General features: G+C 44.4%; 1 protein-coding gene across 2 annotated transcripts in view; it reads right to left on the minus strand.

Moving 5' to 3' along the window:
- The window catches only part of LOC137372279 (phospholipid-transporting ATPase VD-like), a 307,708-nt gene that overhangs the window by 69,610 nt on the left and 217,869 nt on the right, over positions 1-20,229 (minus strand). For both annotated transcript variants that reach the window (XM_068036018.1, XM_068036029.1), the window contains exons 11-12: positions 19,269-19,457; positions 6,491-7,124 (exon numbers count right to left, since the gene is read on the minus strand). In XM_068036018.1, the coding sequence (XP_067892119.1) occupies positions 6,491-7,124; positions 19,269-19,457 (823 nt within the window). The remainder of the gene's footprint in view (positions 1-6,490; positions 7,125-19,268; positions 19,458-20,229) is intronic.

Raw genomic sequence — 20,229 nt, forward strand, 5'->3', positions numbered from 1 at the left:
GACTCAGTTGAGGGCTTCAATAGGGTGGCATACAGGATAACACTGAATGGGCATGCATACCAAGATGTTGGGTGCATTGGCTGTCCTTCCAGATAACCTCCTGTCAAGGAACAGGGAGGAGTCTGGCTCCAACTTGGCAGAGGGTATGGCGTGGAGTCTCTGCTCCATCTCCCAGTCATGCTTTAGACTCGGAAGCATTGCCACTGCTGCCCCCTTACCTGTTGTAGCCTGTGTGTGCACAGGCCACCTACACCTCTGGCCGGTACCCCCACGTACCCTGCCATGAAGATGCAGCAATGCTCTCTGGAAAATCAAAGAACTCACCAGAACAACACCAAAAACACACCAGAGTACTTCCAACACTTTGCATCAGAAAAAGCACCAATAAATTAGCTGCATCTAGGGTGCCTGGCCCTTTAAATAATGCTAGTGCAGGGCCCATCTTGCAGCTTGGCACTTGTTCTTTTCTTGAGTGAACAATGAGAAGGCTGCCTTCACATGCATTGTCTAATTTTGGGATCCTGGCATCACTTCAGCTGACTGAGCAGTGTGATGACAGGATAGCGTGAATCAATCTTCTGTCGTGTGAAAGGGACCTGCGTGCGCCCTCATCCTTAAAGGAAGCTGCCCTGGAAGTGGCTGGCGGCACGGGCCACACGAGCAGGGCAAGGCCTTTGTAGCACCAAAATAAGTGGGGCTATGTGAAGCAAATTCACACCCAAATCCATTATCTCTACTTTCCGTCTCCTACCTTGCAACCAATTATCAACCCATGTTATAAGGTCACCACCAATTCTGCATGGTCTTATCTTTGCTGATGATCTACAGTGCAGAACCTGATTAAATGCCTTTTGGAAGTCCATATAGACACTTTCCTGTCCACCAGGCTACTGACGTCCTCAAAATATTCAACTAGGTTAGTTGTACTTTACACAAATCCATGCTCAGTCTCTTTGATCAGCTCAGTCACTCTGTCTCTGATGACAGATTCCTGTAATTTTCCCTCAACTACAAGCTACAACACTGACATCTATCAGACAAAGTGGAAAATTTCCCAGGGATGTCCTGCCCAAAAAAGCAAGACAAATCCAATCTGGACAATTACTGCCCCAGGCAACTCTCAATCATCAGCAAAATGATGGAAGGTGTCGTCAAACTGCTACTCAGCAATAACCTGCTTATGCTCACCGATGCTCAGTTTGGGATTTGCCAAGGCCACATGGCTCCTGACCTCATTACAGCCTTGGTCCAAATATGGACAAAAGAGCAGAATTCAAGAGGTGAGGCGAGAGTGACTGTCGTGGACCACATCAAGGCAGCACTTGACTGAGTGCGACATCAAGGAGCCCTAATAAAATTGACGTCAATGGAAATCAGGGGAAAAACTCTTCGCTAATTGGAGTTTCAACTTTTTAAAAAATTCGTTCCTGGGATGTGGGCATCGCTCGCTCGGCCAGCATTTATTGCCCATCCCTAATTGCCCTTGAGAAGGTGGTGGTGAGCTGCCTTCTTGAACTGCTGCACACCATGTGGGGTAGATATACTCACAGTGCTGTTAGGAAGGGAGTTCCAGGATTTTCGCACAGCGACAGTGAAGGAACGGCGATATAGTTCCAAGTTAGGATGATGTGTGGTTTGGAGGGGAACTTGCAGGTGGTGGTGTTTCCATACATCTGCTGCCCTTATCCTTCTATGTGGTAGAGGTCACGGGTCTGTAAGGTGCTGTCTAAGGAGTCTTGGTGCGTTGCTGCAGTGCATCTTGTAGATGGTACACACTGCTGCCACTGTGCATCGGTGACGAAGAGAGTGAATGTTTGTGGATGGGGTGCCACTCAAGCGGGCTGCTTTGGCCTGGATCGTGTCGAGCTTCTTGAGTGTTGTTGGAGCTGCACCCATCCAGGCAAGTGGAGTATGCCATCACACGCCTGACTTGCGCCTTGTAGATTGTGGACAGGCTTTGGAGAGTCAGGAGGTGAGTTACTCGCTGCAGGATTCCAAGCCTCTGACCTTCTCTTGTAGCCACGGTATTTATATGGCTACTCCAGTTCAGTTTCTGGTCAATGGTAGCCCCTAGGATGTTGATAGTGGGGGATACAGGGATTGTAATGCGTCAAGGGGAGATGGTTAGATTCTCTCTTGTTGGAGATGGTCATTGCCTGGCACTTGTGTGGCACAAATGTTACTTGCCACATATCAGCTCAAGCCTGGATACTGTCCAGGTCTTACTGCATTTCTACACGGACTGCTTCAGAATCTGAGGAGTCGCGAATGGTACTGAACTAGGACAAAGGAAGATGGTTGTGGTTATTGGAGGCCAATCATCTCAGCCCCAGGTCATCACTGCAGGAGTTTCTTAGGGCAGTGTCCTAGGCCCAACCATCTTCAGCTGTTTTATCAATGACCATCCCTCCATCATAAGGCCAGACGTGGGGATGTTTGCTAATGATTGCTAATGTTCAGTACCATTTGTAACTCCTCAGATAGTGAAGTAGTCCATGCCTGCATGCAAGCAAGGCCTGGGCAAAATTCAGGCTTGGGTCCCACATCAACATCCTGGAGGCTATCACTGACCAGAAACTTAACTGGAAAATCCACATTAACATTGTGGCTATAAGATCAGGTCAGAGGGTGGAAATTCTGTGGCGAGTAACTCACCTCCTGACTCTCCAAAAGCCTGTCAACCATCGACAAGACACAAGTCAGGAGTGTGATGGAATACTCCTGGATGAATGTAGCTCCAACACAGTCCTGGACAAACCAGCCCACTTGATTGGCACCTCAACCACCACCTTAAGCATTCACTCGTTCCACCACTGACACACAGCGGCTATAACGTGTACCATCTACAAGATGCACAGCACCAACTTGCCAATCTCCTTTGGCAGCACCTTCCAAACCCGTGACCTCTACCATCTCGAACAACAAGGGCCTCCAATGCTAGTATATCCTTCCTTAAATATGGGGACCAAAACTGTACGCACAACTCCAGGTGCGGCCTTACCAACACCCTGTACAGTTGTAACAAGACTTCCCTATTTTTAAACTCTAACCCCCTAACAATAAAGGCCAAAATTCCATTTGCCTTCCTAATTACTTGCTGCACCTGCATGCTAACTTTGTGTTTCATGTACAAGAACACCCAGATTCCTCTGTACTACAGTACTTGTAGTCTTTCTCCATCTAAATAATAATCTGCCTTTTTATTCTTCCTGCCAAAGTGAATTGCCTCACACTTTCCCTCATTGAACTCCATTTGCCAAGTTTTTGCCCACTCACTTAACCTATCTCTATCCCTTTGCAGATTCTTTGTGTCCTTATCACAACATGCTTTCCCACCTATTAAGAAGCTGATAAAGAAAGGGTGAATAGAATATAAATGTAAGCTAGCAAAAAACATAAAAATAGACTGCAAAAGCTTCCAAAGGTACATAAAAAGGAAACTTTTGGTTAAGACAAATGTGGGTCCATTACAGGCAGAGTCAGAAGAATTTACAATGGGGAATAGAGAAATGGCAGAGAAGCTAAATGATTACTTTGTGTCTGAAATCTCCCAGAATTAGAGATCCAAGGGATTAGGGAAAATGTGGAATTGAAGGAAATTAGTTTTAGTAAGAAGGTTGTATTGGAGAAATTAATGGGGCTGAAGGTTGATAAGTCCCCAGGATCTGATATTCTACATCCCAGAGTGTTGAAAGAGGTAGCTATGGAGATCGTGGATGCACTGGTGATTAGCTTCCAAAATTCTATAGATTCTGGAATAGTTCTTGCAGATTGGAGGGTAGCAAATGTCACCCCACTATTTAAGAAGGGAGGGAGAGAAAATGGGAAATTACAGACCTGTTAGCCTTACATCAGTCGCTGGGAAAATACTAGAATCTATTCTAAAGGATGTGATGAATGGACACTTGGACACACGATCCTATTGGGCATACCAACATGTATTTATGAATGGGAAATCAAGTTTGATGAACCTGTTGGAGTTTTTTGAGGATATTACTAACAGAATTGATAAAGGGGTGGATGTGGTATACTCGGATTTTCAGAAGGCTTTTGATAAAGTCCCCCACTGGAGGTTGGTTAGCAAAATTAAAGCGCATGGGATAGGAGGTAATATACTGGCATGGATTAAGGATTGGATAACAGGCATAAAGCAGAGAGTAGGAATAAACGGGTCATTGTCACGTTGGCAGGCTGTGACTAGTGAGGTACTGCAGGGATCATTGCTGGGGCCCCAGCTGTTCACAATATATATCAATGATTTGGCTATGCGGACCAAATGCAATATTTCCAAGTTCGCGGATGACACAAAACTAGGGAATGTGTGTTTTGAGGAAGATGCAAAGCAGCTTCAAGGGGATTTGGACAGACTTAGTGAGTGGGCAAGAACGTGGCAGATGGAATATAATATGGAAAAGTGTGAGGTTATCCATTTTGGTAGGAGGAACAGAGGTGTAGAGTATTTCTTCAATGGCAAGAGATTAGAAAGTGCAGATGTACAAAGGGACCTGGGTGTCCTCGTCAATAAGTCACTGAAAGCCAACATGCAGGTGCAGCAAGCAATTAAGAAGGCACAAGATGATTTGAGTACAGGAGTAGTGAAATCTTGCTTCAATTGTATACAATCTTGGTTAGACCGCACCTGGAGTACTGTGTGCAGTTTTGGTCCCCTTACCTTAGGCAGGATATTATTGCCATCGAGGGAGTGCAACGAAGGTTCACCAGACTTGTTCCCGGGATGGCAGGACTGTCCTACTAAGAGAGATTGGGGAAACTGGGCCTGTTTTCTCTAGAGTTTCGAAGAATGAGACGTGATCTCATTGAAACCTACAAAATACTTAAAGGGATAGACAGGGTAGATGCAGGTAAAATGTTTCCCCTGGTGGGGAGTCTAGAACCAGGGGACACAATTTCAAAATAAGGGGAAAGCCACTTAAGACAGAGATTAGGAGAAATTTCTTTACTCAGAGGGTTGTGAATCTTTGGAATTCTCTACCCTAGAGGGCTGTGGAAGCTCAGTCATTGAGTATATTTAAAGCAGAGATTGACAGATTTCTAAATACAAATGACAAAGGGATACGTGGATAGTGTGGGAAAAAGGCATTGAAGTCATGACCAGCCATGATCGTATGGAATAGCAAGGTAGGATCGATGGGCTGAATGGCCTACTCCTGTTCCTATGTTCCTACCATCCTGACTTGGAAATATATCACCATTCCATCACTTTTCCTGGAACCCCCTCCCTAACAGCACTCTAATTTTTTGACACTACAAGGACTGCAGTGGTCAAGAAGGCTGCTCACCACCATCTTTACAAAGGAAATTAGGGATGAGCAATAAATGCTGGCCTTGTCAGCAATGTCCACATCCCATGAATGAATAAAACAAAACTTGTGTTAAACTGACAGGTCTGCAGTTTGCTGGTTTCTCCCTCCCTCCTTTTTTAAATAATGGAGTGATATTGTAATTTTCCAATCCAAAGGCACATTTCCTGAATACAGAGTGCTTTGGAAAATTCTAAGTAACATGTATGCAATTTCCTCACCTATTTCTTTTAATACTCTGGGGTGGAAACCATGAGGTTCTGGAGATCTGCCTATCTTAAAAGCCTTATTATTTTTTCCATTACCATTTTTTATTAAATCCACTAACTTCCTCACCATGACTTATTTTTAGATTCCCTTCCACAGCTGGTATTCTGTTCTCTTCCTCCACTGTGAAAACGGATGCCAAGTACTCATTTAACAATACTACTGTTTTCCATTGTCCATTAGTCTCACCTGCATCTGTCCTTAATGGGCCATTGTCGTTCTCTCAATATATCAATTGCAAGTTTTTTTTTTATATTCCCTTTTTGCTCCTCTTATTTCTTCAGTTTTATCCCTTTGTTGGTTTTATAGCTCTCCCTGTCTGCTGGATTTCCACTTATCCTTACATTTGTGTAAATCATTACTTTTAGCTTGACACTGTCTCTCACCTCATTTCTTGACCACAGTTACTTAATTACACAAGTGGAGCATTTGCCTCCTAGCAGTACATAGTTCTGCAAACATATGGGTTTTGTATTGTACCAAGTATTTCTTTGACGACTCCTTCCTATTTGTCTGTAGACTTATCCATCAACAGCTCAGCCCAGTTTACTATGGTTAATTAACTTCTCATTCCCTTGAAATTCACCTTACTTGTATATAAAAGTTCTGTTTGAGACTGGTTTGCATTAACAGGAGCTGTGTATGTAGTGAGCACCCATCTGTAACATCTGGGAAATGTGATCCAGAGTCAGGACTCAGACTGGTTAGTTGCTGCATTCTTCTTGATTAGATTATGATGCGCAAAAGACGGGAAGAGAGGAATTGTTTTTATGTATTTTTAAAAGTTTTTTTTCTCCTGTTTTATAACAGATATTGTTTAAGTTTCAAAGCATTCATAAAGACATCCAGAATTCCCAGAGTTAACAGACAGCCAAATGCAAATACTGCAACCCTCCACGTACCTTTAGTAGAAGTGTCCAAAAGATCCATCATGACTGAATCGGCCCCTTTTGTATAAACAACTACTTTATTAGTCAGCGGATGTCGGACTACCACAGACATCCTCTTTCTAATTGAGTCAAATGGTAAGATATGCAAGAGTTGAAAATGTAATCGCCCTACTTTGTTAAGCTCCACAGTGACTTGATTAGAAGTCTTAGATAATAAAGTGCACTTATAGGCTCGAGCTGCATGTACCAGCGCAGCTTCATCTGGGCTCTCAGCTTCATAACGCAATTTAGAAGTACTGCATTCTTCTGCAGATATACCCGGACCTCTGGGTGAACTGCCTGCAGTTTCATCAAGCTCTTCTGACACACTCTGAACGCTTTCCTCAGCTGGAGTTTGACCACCAGTGGCTTTGATTTTCTTGGCTGATCCAGCAGCTGCTTCATTTTGTACCTTAAGCGCACTGGGTGAAGCTGGCTTCACTCTATTTAAGAGTCTGTTAGCAAAGGTACTTGGAATTTCTGTAGATGAATCTTTTCCACTTGATAAAGAGGACGGGCTCACATGAGATACTGAAAATCTATGAAACATCATCTTTATCTCCTCCAGGGATTTCCTTGGATTATTGCTGACTGAAGGTATTCTTACCTTTATTGACATAAAAGTACATTAAAATTATTTAGATAAGCTTCACATTTTCACATGAATACAAAATAACTGTTACTTCACTCCAACAGGAAAAGATTACTGATCTTTAAAATTAACTTTTTATACATTGAAAAAAGACATAAAAGTACTTCTTTCATCTTCCAAATGCAACATAATTTACTACCAATTAAGACTAATAACTGATATGCAAATGCCTAAAGATTTCCCTCAGTTTTTCCAAGGTTTCATTTACTAATCTGTTTACAATGCTACTCTGTTCAAAAGTGCTCAATCTCCAAGACCAGCAAAGAGAAATCCTTAATAAAAACAAGAAATGCTGGAATCACTCAGCAGGTCTGGCAGCATCTGTGGAAAGAGAAGCAGAGTTAATGTTTCGGGTCAGTGACCTTTCTTCGGAACTGCTGAGTGATTCCAGCATTTCTTGTTTTTATTTCAGATTTCCAGCATCCGCAGTATTTTGCTTTTATTAAACAGAAATCCTTGTTCAATGGAGCAGCCTTGCTGAATGGAATTTGTCTCTCTGGGACTTTGTCCCAACATGTCCAATTCATGTGCAATGAATAAACTCACAGGTGGACAAAGCACAATTTTTCCTCATACAGACTTATTCTGTGAGAGTTGGAGGGGGGAATTCAATACTAACATTATCACAACTCTACCTGACAGCACAGATCACATTAGCAGGACAGTGTAGCCACCCTGCAGCAATTGGATTAATCACTTGAATGGTAAAATCAGATGCCATCATTGGTTGGTACTACTACAAGCAGCCAAAACAATTGCGTTGGACTGGAAGTCCCACTCAATGACAACATTTTAAAGATGCAAATGCCACCCTTGTCTATTCAAGCCCAATGAGCAGTGCTAAATCGCTCTCTCTGTTTTAAGATACTGCTGATTTCAATCTCTTGGCCTCTCTCCTCTAAACTCACTGCCCAGCTGCACCCGCCTAAATCCTTCGCTCTATATAAACTCTTCTACCAATATTCATGGCTACCCTCTCAACCTTGCCATCTTAAGTGGCTTCTTTACTCACATGGTCTTGATTCCTGAAAAGGCCATGTGGGACCACTTCCCTCTATCGCTCTCCACCCACATACCCATACCCCATCTCAAACCCATTTCCTTCTATGCCCATACCTGGAAAAAAAACTCTTTCCAAGTCGCCTACAAAGACATTTTCAAGCTCCTAACTGCCTAGTCTTTGGACATGCATTTGCTACGATGCTTCTGCAGCTGTTGATTAATTCAACGACTTTCTTGTCTCCAGCTTTGCTACCTATAGCCCCAGCAAAATCTCCAGTCTTGCCTATCCTGGTTCTTTTTTTCTGCTATGGCTCCATTGTCATTTCCTCAAGTCCAACAGGGAGGGGGAGATGAGTGGTCAGAGATAAAGGACAACTGAGAGCGGACCTGCCCGAGAGCAAGAGCGACAGCCAGAGTTAAAGGGAGACCTGAGTGTGGACCTGTAGGTGAGTGTGAGGAACAAACAGAAATAAAGATAGGCCCAAGAGACTACTTGTGGAAGGGTCAGGAGTGGCCAGAGATAAAGGAAGGCCGGAGAATGGACCTGCGGGAGAGCCAGTGTCAGGGAGCGAGATGATATAAACCTAAAGTGACATCAGCACAAGTGAAGCAGCTGATTACTGGATAGCTGGTGAACGTCTTTATTTAAAAAGTCTTACATTTATTTCTGTTAAGTTAATCATCTAATAAATAGAGGCATGGCAGGCACTTCAGTCCCATGGAATGTACATCCTGTTTCATGTGTGAACTGCAGGACACTTCTTCTGTCCTGCGCAACCACATGTGCAGGAGGTGTCATCAGCTGGAGGAGCTCTAGCTCCAGGTTTTGGAGTTTGAATGGCAGTTGGCATCTCTGCAGTGCACCCGCGAGACAGAGTTTAGTGGATAGGATGTATCTGGAGGTGGTCACCCCGCAGCTTAAGAGTGTGAAAGCAGAGAGCGAATGGGTGACCTCAAGACAGAGAAGGAAGACCTGACAGGTAGTGCAGGAATCTCTTGAGAGCATCTAGCTCTCTAACTGATATTCAGTTCTGAATACTGGTGAGGGAAATGGTTCCTCTGGAGAGTACAGGCAGAGCCAAGTCCATGACACCATGTATAGTTCAGCTGTAAGTCGGTGGGGGGGGGGGGGGGGGGGGGGGGAGGGGGTGGTGGTGGTGGAAGGAGGAAGATTGGGAAAGCAATAGTGTTAGGGGATTCAATAGTTAGGGTAACAGGCATTTCTGCAACCAGACATGATTCCACCATTGTATGTTGCTTCCCTGGTACCAAGGTCAAGGATGTCATTGAGTAGCTGCATAACATTCTGAGGGGAGAGGGTGAACAACCAGAGGTCATGGTGTATATCAGAACCAATTACATAGGTAGAAAGGGAGATGAGGTCCTGCAGGCAGATTTTAGACAGCTAGGAAAGAAATTAATAAGACCTCAAAAGGTAGTAACCAGTGGATTACTCCTGGTGCCATGTGGTATTGAGTACAGAAATTGGAGGATTGCGTGAATGAATGCGTGGCTGGACAGATGGTGCAGGGAGGAGGGCTTTAGATTTCTGGGATATCGGGATCCATTCTGGGGAGGTAGGACCACAACAGGGTCGGGACCAATACTGTGTTAGGGAGGTTTGCTGATGCTATGGGAGAGCATTTAAACTAGCTCGACTCTATGACATATCTGCCAGACTGGGCCTGCAACAGCTGGTGACAGAACCAACATGTGAGAAAAATCCACTTATCCTTTTCCTCACCAACCTACTTATCATAGAGGTACCTATGAAAATATTGGCATGAGGGACCCCTACAGAGCTCTCGGGGAGACAAAGCCCCGTCTTCACACTAAGGACACCCTCTATCGTGTTGTGTGGCACTACCACTGTGCTAAATGAGACAGTTTTAGAACAGATCTAGCGGCTCAAAACTGGACATCCATGAGACGCTATGGGCCATCAATGGCAGAATTTTATTCCACTTTACTCTGTAATCTCGTGGCCCTGCATATCCCTCAGTCTACATGTACCATCAAGCCAGGGGACCAACCCTGGTTCAATGAGGAGTGTAGAAGAGCATTCCAGGAGCAGCATGAGGTTGAGGGAAGGACAGGATTGGCAGCTAAATGTTCCAGGATTTAGAAGCTTCAGGCGGGATAGAGGGGGATGTAAAAGGGGTGGGGGTGTTGCATTACTTGTTAAGGAGAATATCACAGCTGTACTACGGGAGGACACCTCGGAGGCGTCGTGCAGCGAGGCAATATGGGTGAAGCTCAGAATAGGAAGGGTGCAGTCACGATGTTGGGGGTTTTCTACAGGCTTCCCAACAGCCAGCGGGAGGTAGAGGAGCAGATATGTAGACAGATTTTGGAAAGATGTAAAGGTAACAGGGTTTTAGTGGTGGGTGATTTTAACTTCCCCTATATTGACAAGGACTCACTTAGTGCTAGGGGCTTGGATGGGGCAGAATTTGTAAGGAGCATCCAGGAGGGCTTCTTGAAACAATATGAAGATAGTCCAACTAGGATGGGGCTGTACTGGACCTGGTATTGGGGAATGCGCCCGGCCAGGTGGTCGAAGTTTCAGTAGGGGAGCATTTCAGGAACAGTGACCATAATTCCATAAGTTTTAAGGTACTTGTGGATAAGGATAAGAGTAGTCCTCGGGTGAAGGTGTTAAATTGGGGGAAGGCTAATTATAACAATATTAGGCAGGAACTGAAGAATTTAGATTGAGGGCAGCTGTTTGAGGGTAAATCAACATCTGACATGTGGGAGTCTTTCAAATGTCAGTTGATTAGAATCCAGGACCAGCATGTTCCTGTGAGGAAGAAGGATAAGTTTGGCAAGTTTCGGGAACCTTGGCCCAGTCAAAAAGAAAAAGGAAGCATTCGTAAGGGCTGGAAGGCTAGGAACAGATGAATCTCTTGAGGAATATAAAGACAGTAGGAAGGAACTTAAGCAAGGAGTCAGGAGGGCTAAAAGGGGCTATGAAAAGTCATTGGCAAACAGAATGAAGGAAAATCCCAAGGCTTTTTATATGTATATAAAGAGCAAGAGGGTAACCAGGGAAAGGGTTGGCCCACTCAAGGACAGAGAAGGGAATCTACGTGTGGAGCCAGAGGAAATGGGCGAGGTACTAAATGAGTACTTTGCATCAGTATTCACCAAAGAGAAGGACTTGGTGGATGATGAGCCTTGGGAAGGGAGTGTAGATAGTCTCAGTCATCTCATTATCAAAAAGGAGGTGGTGTTGGGTGTCTTGCAAAGCATTAAGGTAGATAGGTCCCCAGGGCCTGATGGGATCTACCCCAGAATACTGAGGGAGGCAAGGGAAGAAATTGCTGGGGCCTTGACAGAAATCTTTGCATCCTCATTGGCTACAGGTGAGGTCCCAAGAGGACTGGAGAATAGCCAATGTTGTTCCTTTGTTTAAGAAGGGTAGCAAGGATAATCCAGGAAATTATAGGCCGGTGAGCCTTACGTCAGCGGTAGGGAAATTATTAGAGAGGATTCTTCAGGACAGGATTTACTCCCATTTGGAAACAAACAAACCTATTAGCGAGAGGCAGCATTGTTTTGTGAAGGGGAGGTCATGTCTCACTAATTTGATTGAGTTTTTTGAGGAAGTGATAAAGATGATTGATGAAGGAAAGGCAGTGGATGTTATCTATATGGACTTCAGTAAAGCCTTTGACAAGGTCCCTCATGGCAGACTGGTACAAAAGGTGAAGTCACACGGGATCAGAGGTGAGCTGGCAAGATGGATACAGAACTGGTTCGGTCATAGAAGCCAGAGGGTAGCAGTGGAAGGGTGCTTTTCTGAATGGAGGGATGTGACTAGTGGTGTTCCGCAGGGATCAGTGCTGGGACCTTTGCTGTTTGTAATATATATATATATAAATGATTTGGAGGAAAATGTAGCTGGTCTGATAAGTAAGTTTGCGGACGACACAAAGGTTGGTGGAGTTGCGGATAGTGTTGAGGATTGTCAGAGGATACAGCAGGATATAGATCGGTTGGAGACTTGGGTGGAGAAATCCGCCCAAGTTTAATCCAGACAAATGTGAGGTAATGCAATTTGGAAGGTCTAATGCAGGTGGGCAGTATACAGTAAATGGCAGAACCCTTAGGAGTATTGACAGGCAGAGAGATCTGGGCGTACAGGTCCACAGGTCACTTAAAGTGGCAATGCAGGTGGATACGGTAGTCAAGAAGGCATACGGCATGCTTGCCTTCATCGGTCGGGGCATAGAGTATACAAATTGGCAAGTCATGCTGCAGCTGTACAGAACTTTAGTTCGGCCACACTTAGAATATTGCATGCAATTCTGGTCACCACACTACCAGAAGGACGTGGAGGCTTTCGAGAGGGTACAGAAGCGGTTTACCAGGATGTTGCCTGGTCTGGAGGGCATTAGCTATGAGGAGAGGTTGGATAAACTCAGATTGTTTTCACTGGAATGACGGAGGTGGAGGGGCGACATGATAGAGGTTTACAAAGTTATGAGCGGCATGGACAGAGTGGATAGTCAGAAGCTTTTTCCCAGGGTGGAAGAGTCAGTTACTAGGGGACATAAGTTTAAGGTGAGAGGGGCAAAGTTTAGAGGGGATGTGCGAGGCAAGTTCTTTACACAGAGGGTGGTGAGTGCCTGGAACTTGCTGCCGGGGGAGGTGGTGGAAGCAGGTACAATAGCGATGTTTAAGAGGCATGTTGACAAATACATGAATAGGATGGGAATAGAGGGATACGGTCCCCGGAAGTGCAGAAGGTTTTAGTTTAGGCAGGCATCAAGATCGGTGCAGGCTTGGAGGGCTGAATGGCCTGTTCCTGTGCTGTACTGTTCTTTGTTCTCTGTGGTTTACCTAAAAATGAGGTGCCAATCTGGTGAAGCTACAATACAGAACTACATGCATGCTAAGCGCAAGCAGCATACTATAGAGCATAGCAATCCACAACCATCGGATCAAATCAAAGTTCTGTAGTCCTGTTACATCTAGTTGTGAATAGTGGCGTACAATTAAATAACTAACAGGAAGGAGGAGACTCCACAAACATCCTCATTCTCAATAATGGCAGAACCAGCACGTCAGTGCAAAAGACAAGTGTTTGCAACCAACTTCAGTCAGAAGTGCCGAGTGGATGATCCATCTTGGCCCCTTCCTGAGGCCCCAGCATCACAGATGCCAGACTTCAGCCAATTAGATTCACTCTACAGGATATCAAGAAACTGCTAATCGCAGTGGATAAAGCAAAGGCTATGGGGCCCTGACAACATCCTGTCTATTGTGCTGCAGACTTGTGTTCCAGAACTAGCCATGTCTCTAGCCAAGTTGTTTCAGAAAAGCTACAACACTGACATCTACATGACAAATTAGAAAATTGCCCAGGTGCGTCCTGACCACAAAAAGCAGGACAATCCAACCTGCCAATTACTGCCTGTCAAGAAAACATGCTATGCTAAATGAGGATTTTTTAATTCATCAGTTGGAAACCGACATTAAACTTTAAAAAGAAATGCTGGGATCAACTTTTAAAGAGTTGGCAGCCAAGATGGCCACCATGATCTGCATCTGAAATACCTCACATTCGAGGACATGGAATTGGAGACACAAGTCTAACAAGAATCCCATCCAGGACAATGCTTTGGCTAACTGAGCAGAATATGCATATCACCCTCGTTAGCGGGACATTCAATGCCATCTTGAGGCATTCATGAGTGGAGCCATCCCTCCAGGGGATGAACACTGACAATACCACCTGAGAGAGGTTTGGGTTTTAGACTTTGGACCTCATTAAAAACAAAGGGGATTGAGAGGACTATGCAACAGTCGGAGTAAAATTGGGAGTTTTATTACACACAGCAAACAAGCTCCTGAGACTTTGAAGCAGACAGGCTTCAAGTGCTAGCCAGGCAGAACCCCAGTGGGGCTGCGTGTGTCTCTCTCTCTTTCTCCAGATAACATCGCAAGTTTGAAAACCATCTGCGACGGTGGACCATCCAAGCTTACAGATTGCTACAGACAGAGACTCCATGGGAAGAAAGCCACCTACAATTCTGTCTCCAAGAAAACCCTGAGCCAGGTGGGCCAGCCACAAAGTGCACTTCTACCAACCAAAGACTTCAAGATCACAACTTCAGCCGGAAGACACGGAATTACCTGACACCACAGACTGTACATTAAATTTTACTTGTTCTGGACTCTAATCCAAACCAAACTATTTCTTATCACTCTGTACTCTATTTGTGTGTATGATTCTTGTGCGTGTGTGAGTGAAAGTGTAGTGTAATTTTATTATTTTATCTAGATCAGGTTTAGTTGTTTTTTTTTTAAGTACAATAGACTCACCTCTTTCTTGTTTAAACTCAAGAAAACCTGTACGATTGGTTCTTTTATGATCACAACAAAGGTAAACGGTGAAACATTCACTGAAGTGGTAAGCACATCCAATGTTTTAAGAATAGACATGTTGCAGTTAAACAAGGAGGAGGAAAAGAGGGGAGCCTTGTGACCCCATCTCACCTGATCGTAACACTGTCCCATCAGTCGACTCTCAATAATCAGCAAAGTGATAGTCGAGAATGCTATCAAGCAGCATCTACTCACCAAAAACCTGCTCACCAATTCTCAGTTTGGGTTCTGCCAGGACCACTTGGGTCCCAACATCATTACGGCCTCAGTTCAAACTTGGACAAAAGATTGCAATTTCAGAGAAGAGGTGAGAGTGACTGCCCTCGGCATCAAGGCAGCATTTGACAGAGTGCGGAAAATCAGGGGGAAAACTCTCGACTGTCTGTAAAACACTAGTTAAGCCACAGTTCTGTGTACTGCATACAGTTCTGGTCACCACATCACAGAATGGATGTCATTGCACTAGACAGGATAGAGAGGAGATTTACAATGATGTTGCCAGAAATGGAACATTTTAGCTATGAGGAAAGATTGAAAAGAATCATAGAATGGTTACAGCATAGAAGGAGGCCATTTCGAACAGCTCACTTAGTCCCACTCCCCCGCCTTTTCCCCGTAGCCTTGCAAAGTTTTTATCTTCAGACAATTATCCAGTTCTCTTTTTAGGGCCTCGATGGAATCTGCCTCCATCACACTCTCAGCCAGTGCAGTCCAGATCCTAACCACTCACTGCGTAAAAGAGTTTTTCCTCATGTCGATGTTGCTTCTTTTGCCAATCACTTTAAATTGTTGTCCTCTGGTTCTGGATCCTTCCACCAATGGAAACAGTTTCACCCTATCTACTCTGTCCTGACCCATGATTTTGAACACCTCCATCAAATCTCCTCTTGTCCAAGGAAAACAGCCCCAGCTTTTCCAACCTATCCACATACTGAAGTTTCTCATCCTTGGAACCATTCTTGTGAATCTTTCTGCACCCTCTCTAATGCCTACACATCCTTCCTAAATGGTGGTGGCCAGAACTGGGCACAATATTCCAGTTGAGGCTGAACGAGTGTTTTGTACAGGATTACCATAACTTCCTTGTTCTTGTGCGCTATGCTCCTATTTACAAAGCCCAAGATCCCATACGCTTTACTAACCGCTTTCTCAACCTGCCCTGCTACCTTAGAACCATAGAAAACTTACGGCACAGGAGGCCATTCAGCTAGTCGTATCTGCACCAGCCGAAAAAACTAGCCGCCCAATCTAATCCCACTTTCCAGCACCTGGTCCATAGCCTTGCCGGCCACAGCACTTCAGGTGCATGTCCAGGTACCTTTTAAAAGAATTGAGGGTTTCTGCCTCCACCACCATTCCTGGAAGTGAATTCCAGACACCCACCACCCTCTGGGTGAAAAAGCTTTTCCTTATGTCCCCGCTAATCCTTTTACCAATCACCTTAAATCTGTGCCCCCTGGTAATTGACCTCTCCGCTAGGGGAAACAGGTCCTTCCTGTCTACTCTATCTAGGCCCCTCATAATTGTGTACACCTCTAGTAAGTCACCCCTCAGCCTCCTCTGTTCTAAGGAAAACAACCCTAGCCTATCCAATCTTTCCTCATAGCCGCAACCTTCTTGTAAATCTCCTCTGTACTCTCTCCAGTGCAATTATGTCCTTTCTGTAATGTGGTGACCAAAACTGTATGCAATACTCCAACTGTGGCCTAACAAATGTTTTATACAGTTGCAGCATCACATCCCTGCTTTTTGGATTAGATTAGAGATACAGCACTGAAACAGGCCCTTCGGCCCACCGAGTCTGTGCCGAACATCAACCACCCATTTATACTATTCCTACACTAATCCCATATTCCTACCAAACATCCCCACCTGTCCCTATATTTCCCTACCACCTACCTATACTAGTGACAATTTATAATGGCCAATTTACCTATCAACCTGCAAGTCTTTTTGGCTTGTGGGAGGAAACCGCAGCACCCGGAGAAAACCCACGCAGACACAGGGAGAACTTGCAAACTCCACACAGGCAGTACCCGGAATCGAACCCGGGTCCCTGGAGCTGTGAGGCTGCCGTGCTAACCACTGTGCCACTGTGCCACTGTGAATTCTATACCTCGGTCAATAAAGGAAAGCCTTCCATATGTCTTCTTCGCCACTCTACCAGTCTTGCCACCTTCAGTGACATGCACTCATTTCTTCTACCCCTCTCAATATCCTCCCGTTTATTGTGTATTCCCTTGCTTTATTTTCCCTCCCCAAATGCACTACCTCATACTTATCTGGATTGAATTCCATTTGCCACTTTTCTGCCCACTCAACCAAACCATTGATATCTTTCTGGAGTCTACGGCTATCCTCTTCACTATCAACCACACGGCCAATTTTTGTGTCATCGGCAAATTTCCCAATCATGCCTCCCACATTTAAGTCCAAATCATTAATATATACCACAAACAGCCAGGGACCCAACACTGAGCCCTGTGGAACGCCACTGGAAACAGCTTTCCATTCACAAAAACATCGACTACTACCCTTCGTTTCCTGGCCCTGAGCCAATTCTGGATCCAACCATGCATCCTCGGGGCTTTCATTTTATTGACCAGTCTGCCATGTGGGACCTTGTCAAATGCCTTACTAAAATCCATGTAGACCACATCCTCTGCACTACCCTCATCAATCCTTCGTGTTACTTCCTCAAAAAATTTAATTATGTTAGTAAGACATGACCTTCCCCTAACAAATCCATGTTGCCTTTCTAAGTGGCAGTTTTTCCTGTCCCTCAGAATAGATTCTAACAATTTACACACCACCGAGGTCAGACTGACCGGCCTATAATTATTTGGCCTATCCCTCGCACACTTTTTAAACAATGGTACAACGTTCGCAGACCCCCAATCGTCTGGTACCTCTCCTGAATCTAGTGAGGATTTGAAGATGATCCTCAGCGCATCTGCTATTTCCTCCCTGGCTTCCTTTAACGACCTGGGATGCAATCCATCCGGCCCTGGCGATTTATCCACTTTCAAGGATGTCAGACCCTCTAGTACTTCCTTTCTCATTATGCTTACCATATCTAATATTTCACACTCCTCCTCTTTAACTACAATGTCTACATCAACCCTCTCCTTTGTGAAGATAGAGACAAAAAACTCATTAAGAACCCTGCCCACATCTTCTGCATCCACACAAGTTCCCTTGTACATAACTGATAGGCCCTACCCTTTCCTTAGTTATCCTCTTGCTCTTAATGTACTGATAAAACATCTTTGGGTTTTCCTTGATCTTACCTGCCAATAATTTTTCATGTCCTCTCTTTGTTTTTCTAATTTCTTTTTTTACTTCACCCCTGCACTTTCTATACTCCTCTAGGCTTTCTAAAGTATTAAGATTTTTGTGATCATCATAAGCTTTCATTTTCTGCTTTAACTTACCCTGTAACCTTCTAGATAACCAAGGGGCTCTAGATTTGGCAGTACCACCCTTTATCTTTGTGGGGACATGCCTACACTGTGCCTGTAGAATCTCGCTTTTGAATTCTTCCCACTGGTTTGCCACTGATTTTCCTTCAAGTAGCTGTATCCCCGTCCACTTTTGCCAGATCACCTCTCAGCTTCTTAAAATTCGGCTTCCCCTAATTTAGAACTCTTACTCCTGTTTTATCTTTGTTCTTTTCCATGATTATGCTAAACCTTACTGTATTATGGTCACTATCTCCAAAATGGTCACCACTGTTACTTCCTCCACTTGCCCAGCTTCATTACTGAAGACTAAATCTAGAAATTGCACCCCCTCTCATTGGGCTTGTTATGTGCTGGCTAAAAAAGTTCTCGAATGCAGTTCAAGAATTTTGTCCCCTCTGTGCCTTTCACACTGTATCCCAGTTGATATTGGAGTAGTTGAAATCCCCAACTATTATTGCCCTATAGTTTTTGCACTCATAAATTTGCCAACATATTTGTTCTTCCATCTCCCTCTCACTATTTGGGGGTCTATCGTACACTCCTAGTAGTGTGACTGCCCCTTTTTTATTTCTGAGCTCCACCCACATTGCCTCAATGATTTGTGCACATATACCCCAAGCCCCTCTGCTCCTGCATCCGCACCCTTTAATTTATATTGCCTCTCCTCGTTCTTACTAATCACTTCACACTTTACTGCATTAAATTTCATCTGCTACTTGTCCACTCATTCAACCAGCCTGTCTATGTCCTCTTGATCATATTGAATGGCGAAGCAGACTCGATTGGCCATATGGTCTACTCCTGCTCCTATCTCTTGTGTATGAAGGAAACAAGTGCTGGAGAGGATGACATTTTTCTACTTTTGGACCTAGTGTGAACATGAAGCCTCATTCATGCCCACTTAGGACTCACCTCTGAAGACTCCCCACCCCCACCCAATCTGCAGTGCACCAATAAAAAAATGCCACTTCCTCCACCAACAATGCTTCGGACTTTGCGGGAGATCTCAAATTAGGGAAAAATAATGTCAAATTAGAGGCAGTTTTGTACTGTGAGTTTTGTACTTACTCACTTGTAAGAGGATTGAAACTATTGCAAATAATTTTACATAGATTCCTTACAAGTTATCAAACAGGAGAGTTTCACCATTAGTCAGCACTCAATTTAAATCCAGATTCCAGAGTTCTAAGAAAACCTTATTTAAACAAATCAAACATTGGATAAATGTTGGCCTTACCCACTGCCTTGGCTGGTTGAAAGATGACACCACAACAGTGTTACAGATGGCTAAGGCAAGGAAGAAGTCAACAATGTATGTGAATTCCAAGGACAACCCGTTATCTGCCTCATCCAACAAACCTAGTGGCTGCGATGTGATTCGTTCTAATTTCCTTAGAAGCTGAGAATCTGGTGCAACATCCCTCTCCTGCAAATCAGAACATTTTATTAGGCTGATAGGATCTGTAAAACCTGCAGTGCAGAGAGAGAGGGCGAGGGGGCAAAAGTTATGGGGGTTTGGTGGGGGGGGAGGGGAAAGAGAGATGTGTTAACTTGTTTTAAATTGTAATTCAAATGGCTTTGCTTTCCACAAGCATTTAGGGCTTTTCCTATTTCTGAAGGAAAGGCTTTTTTTAAAAAAAGGTACATGAACATTCAACCGATAAAGATTGTGTTGCTAGTTTATTACTCCCAACAACTTTTTTAATATTCCAAGTTTCTGCATTTTCACCTTTTCAATATCATTGAATACTTGTAATTTATGTAGCCCACTGTTAAACACCTCCATTGATTTGGTATCTTTAGCCTTCTAGGACAGTGCCTTCCTTGCACACTCTCAGAACCCTTTGTGTGAAAGGGCGGCACAGTGGCGCAGTGGTTAGCACCGCAGCCTCACAGCTCCTGCGACCCGGGTTCAATTCTGGGTACTGCCTGTGTGGAGTTTGCAAGTTCTCCCTGTGTCTGCGTGGGTTTTCGCCGGGTGCTCCGGCTTCCTCCCACAGCCAAAGACTTGCAGGTTGTTAGGTAAATTGGCCATTATAAATTGCCCCTAGTGTAGGTAGGTGGTAGGGGAATATAGGGACAGGTGGGGATGTGGTAGGGATATGGGATTAGTGTAGGATTAGTATAAATGGGTGGTTGATGGTCGGCACAGACTTGGTGGACCGAAGGGCCTGTTTCAGTGCTGTATCAATTTAAAA

Source organism: Heterodontus francisci, chromosome 1 (assembly GCF_036365525.1).
Source record: "Heterodontus francisci isolate sHetFra1 chromosome 1, sHetFra1.hap1, whole genome shotgun sequence".
NCBI classification, from domain to species: Eukaryota; Metazoa; Chordata; class Chondrichthyes; order Heterodontiformes; family Heterodontidae; genus Heterodontus; species Heterodontus francisci.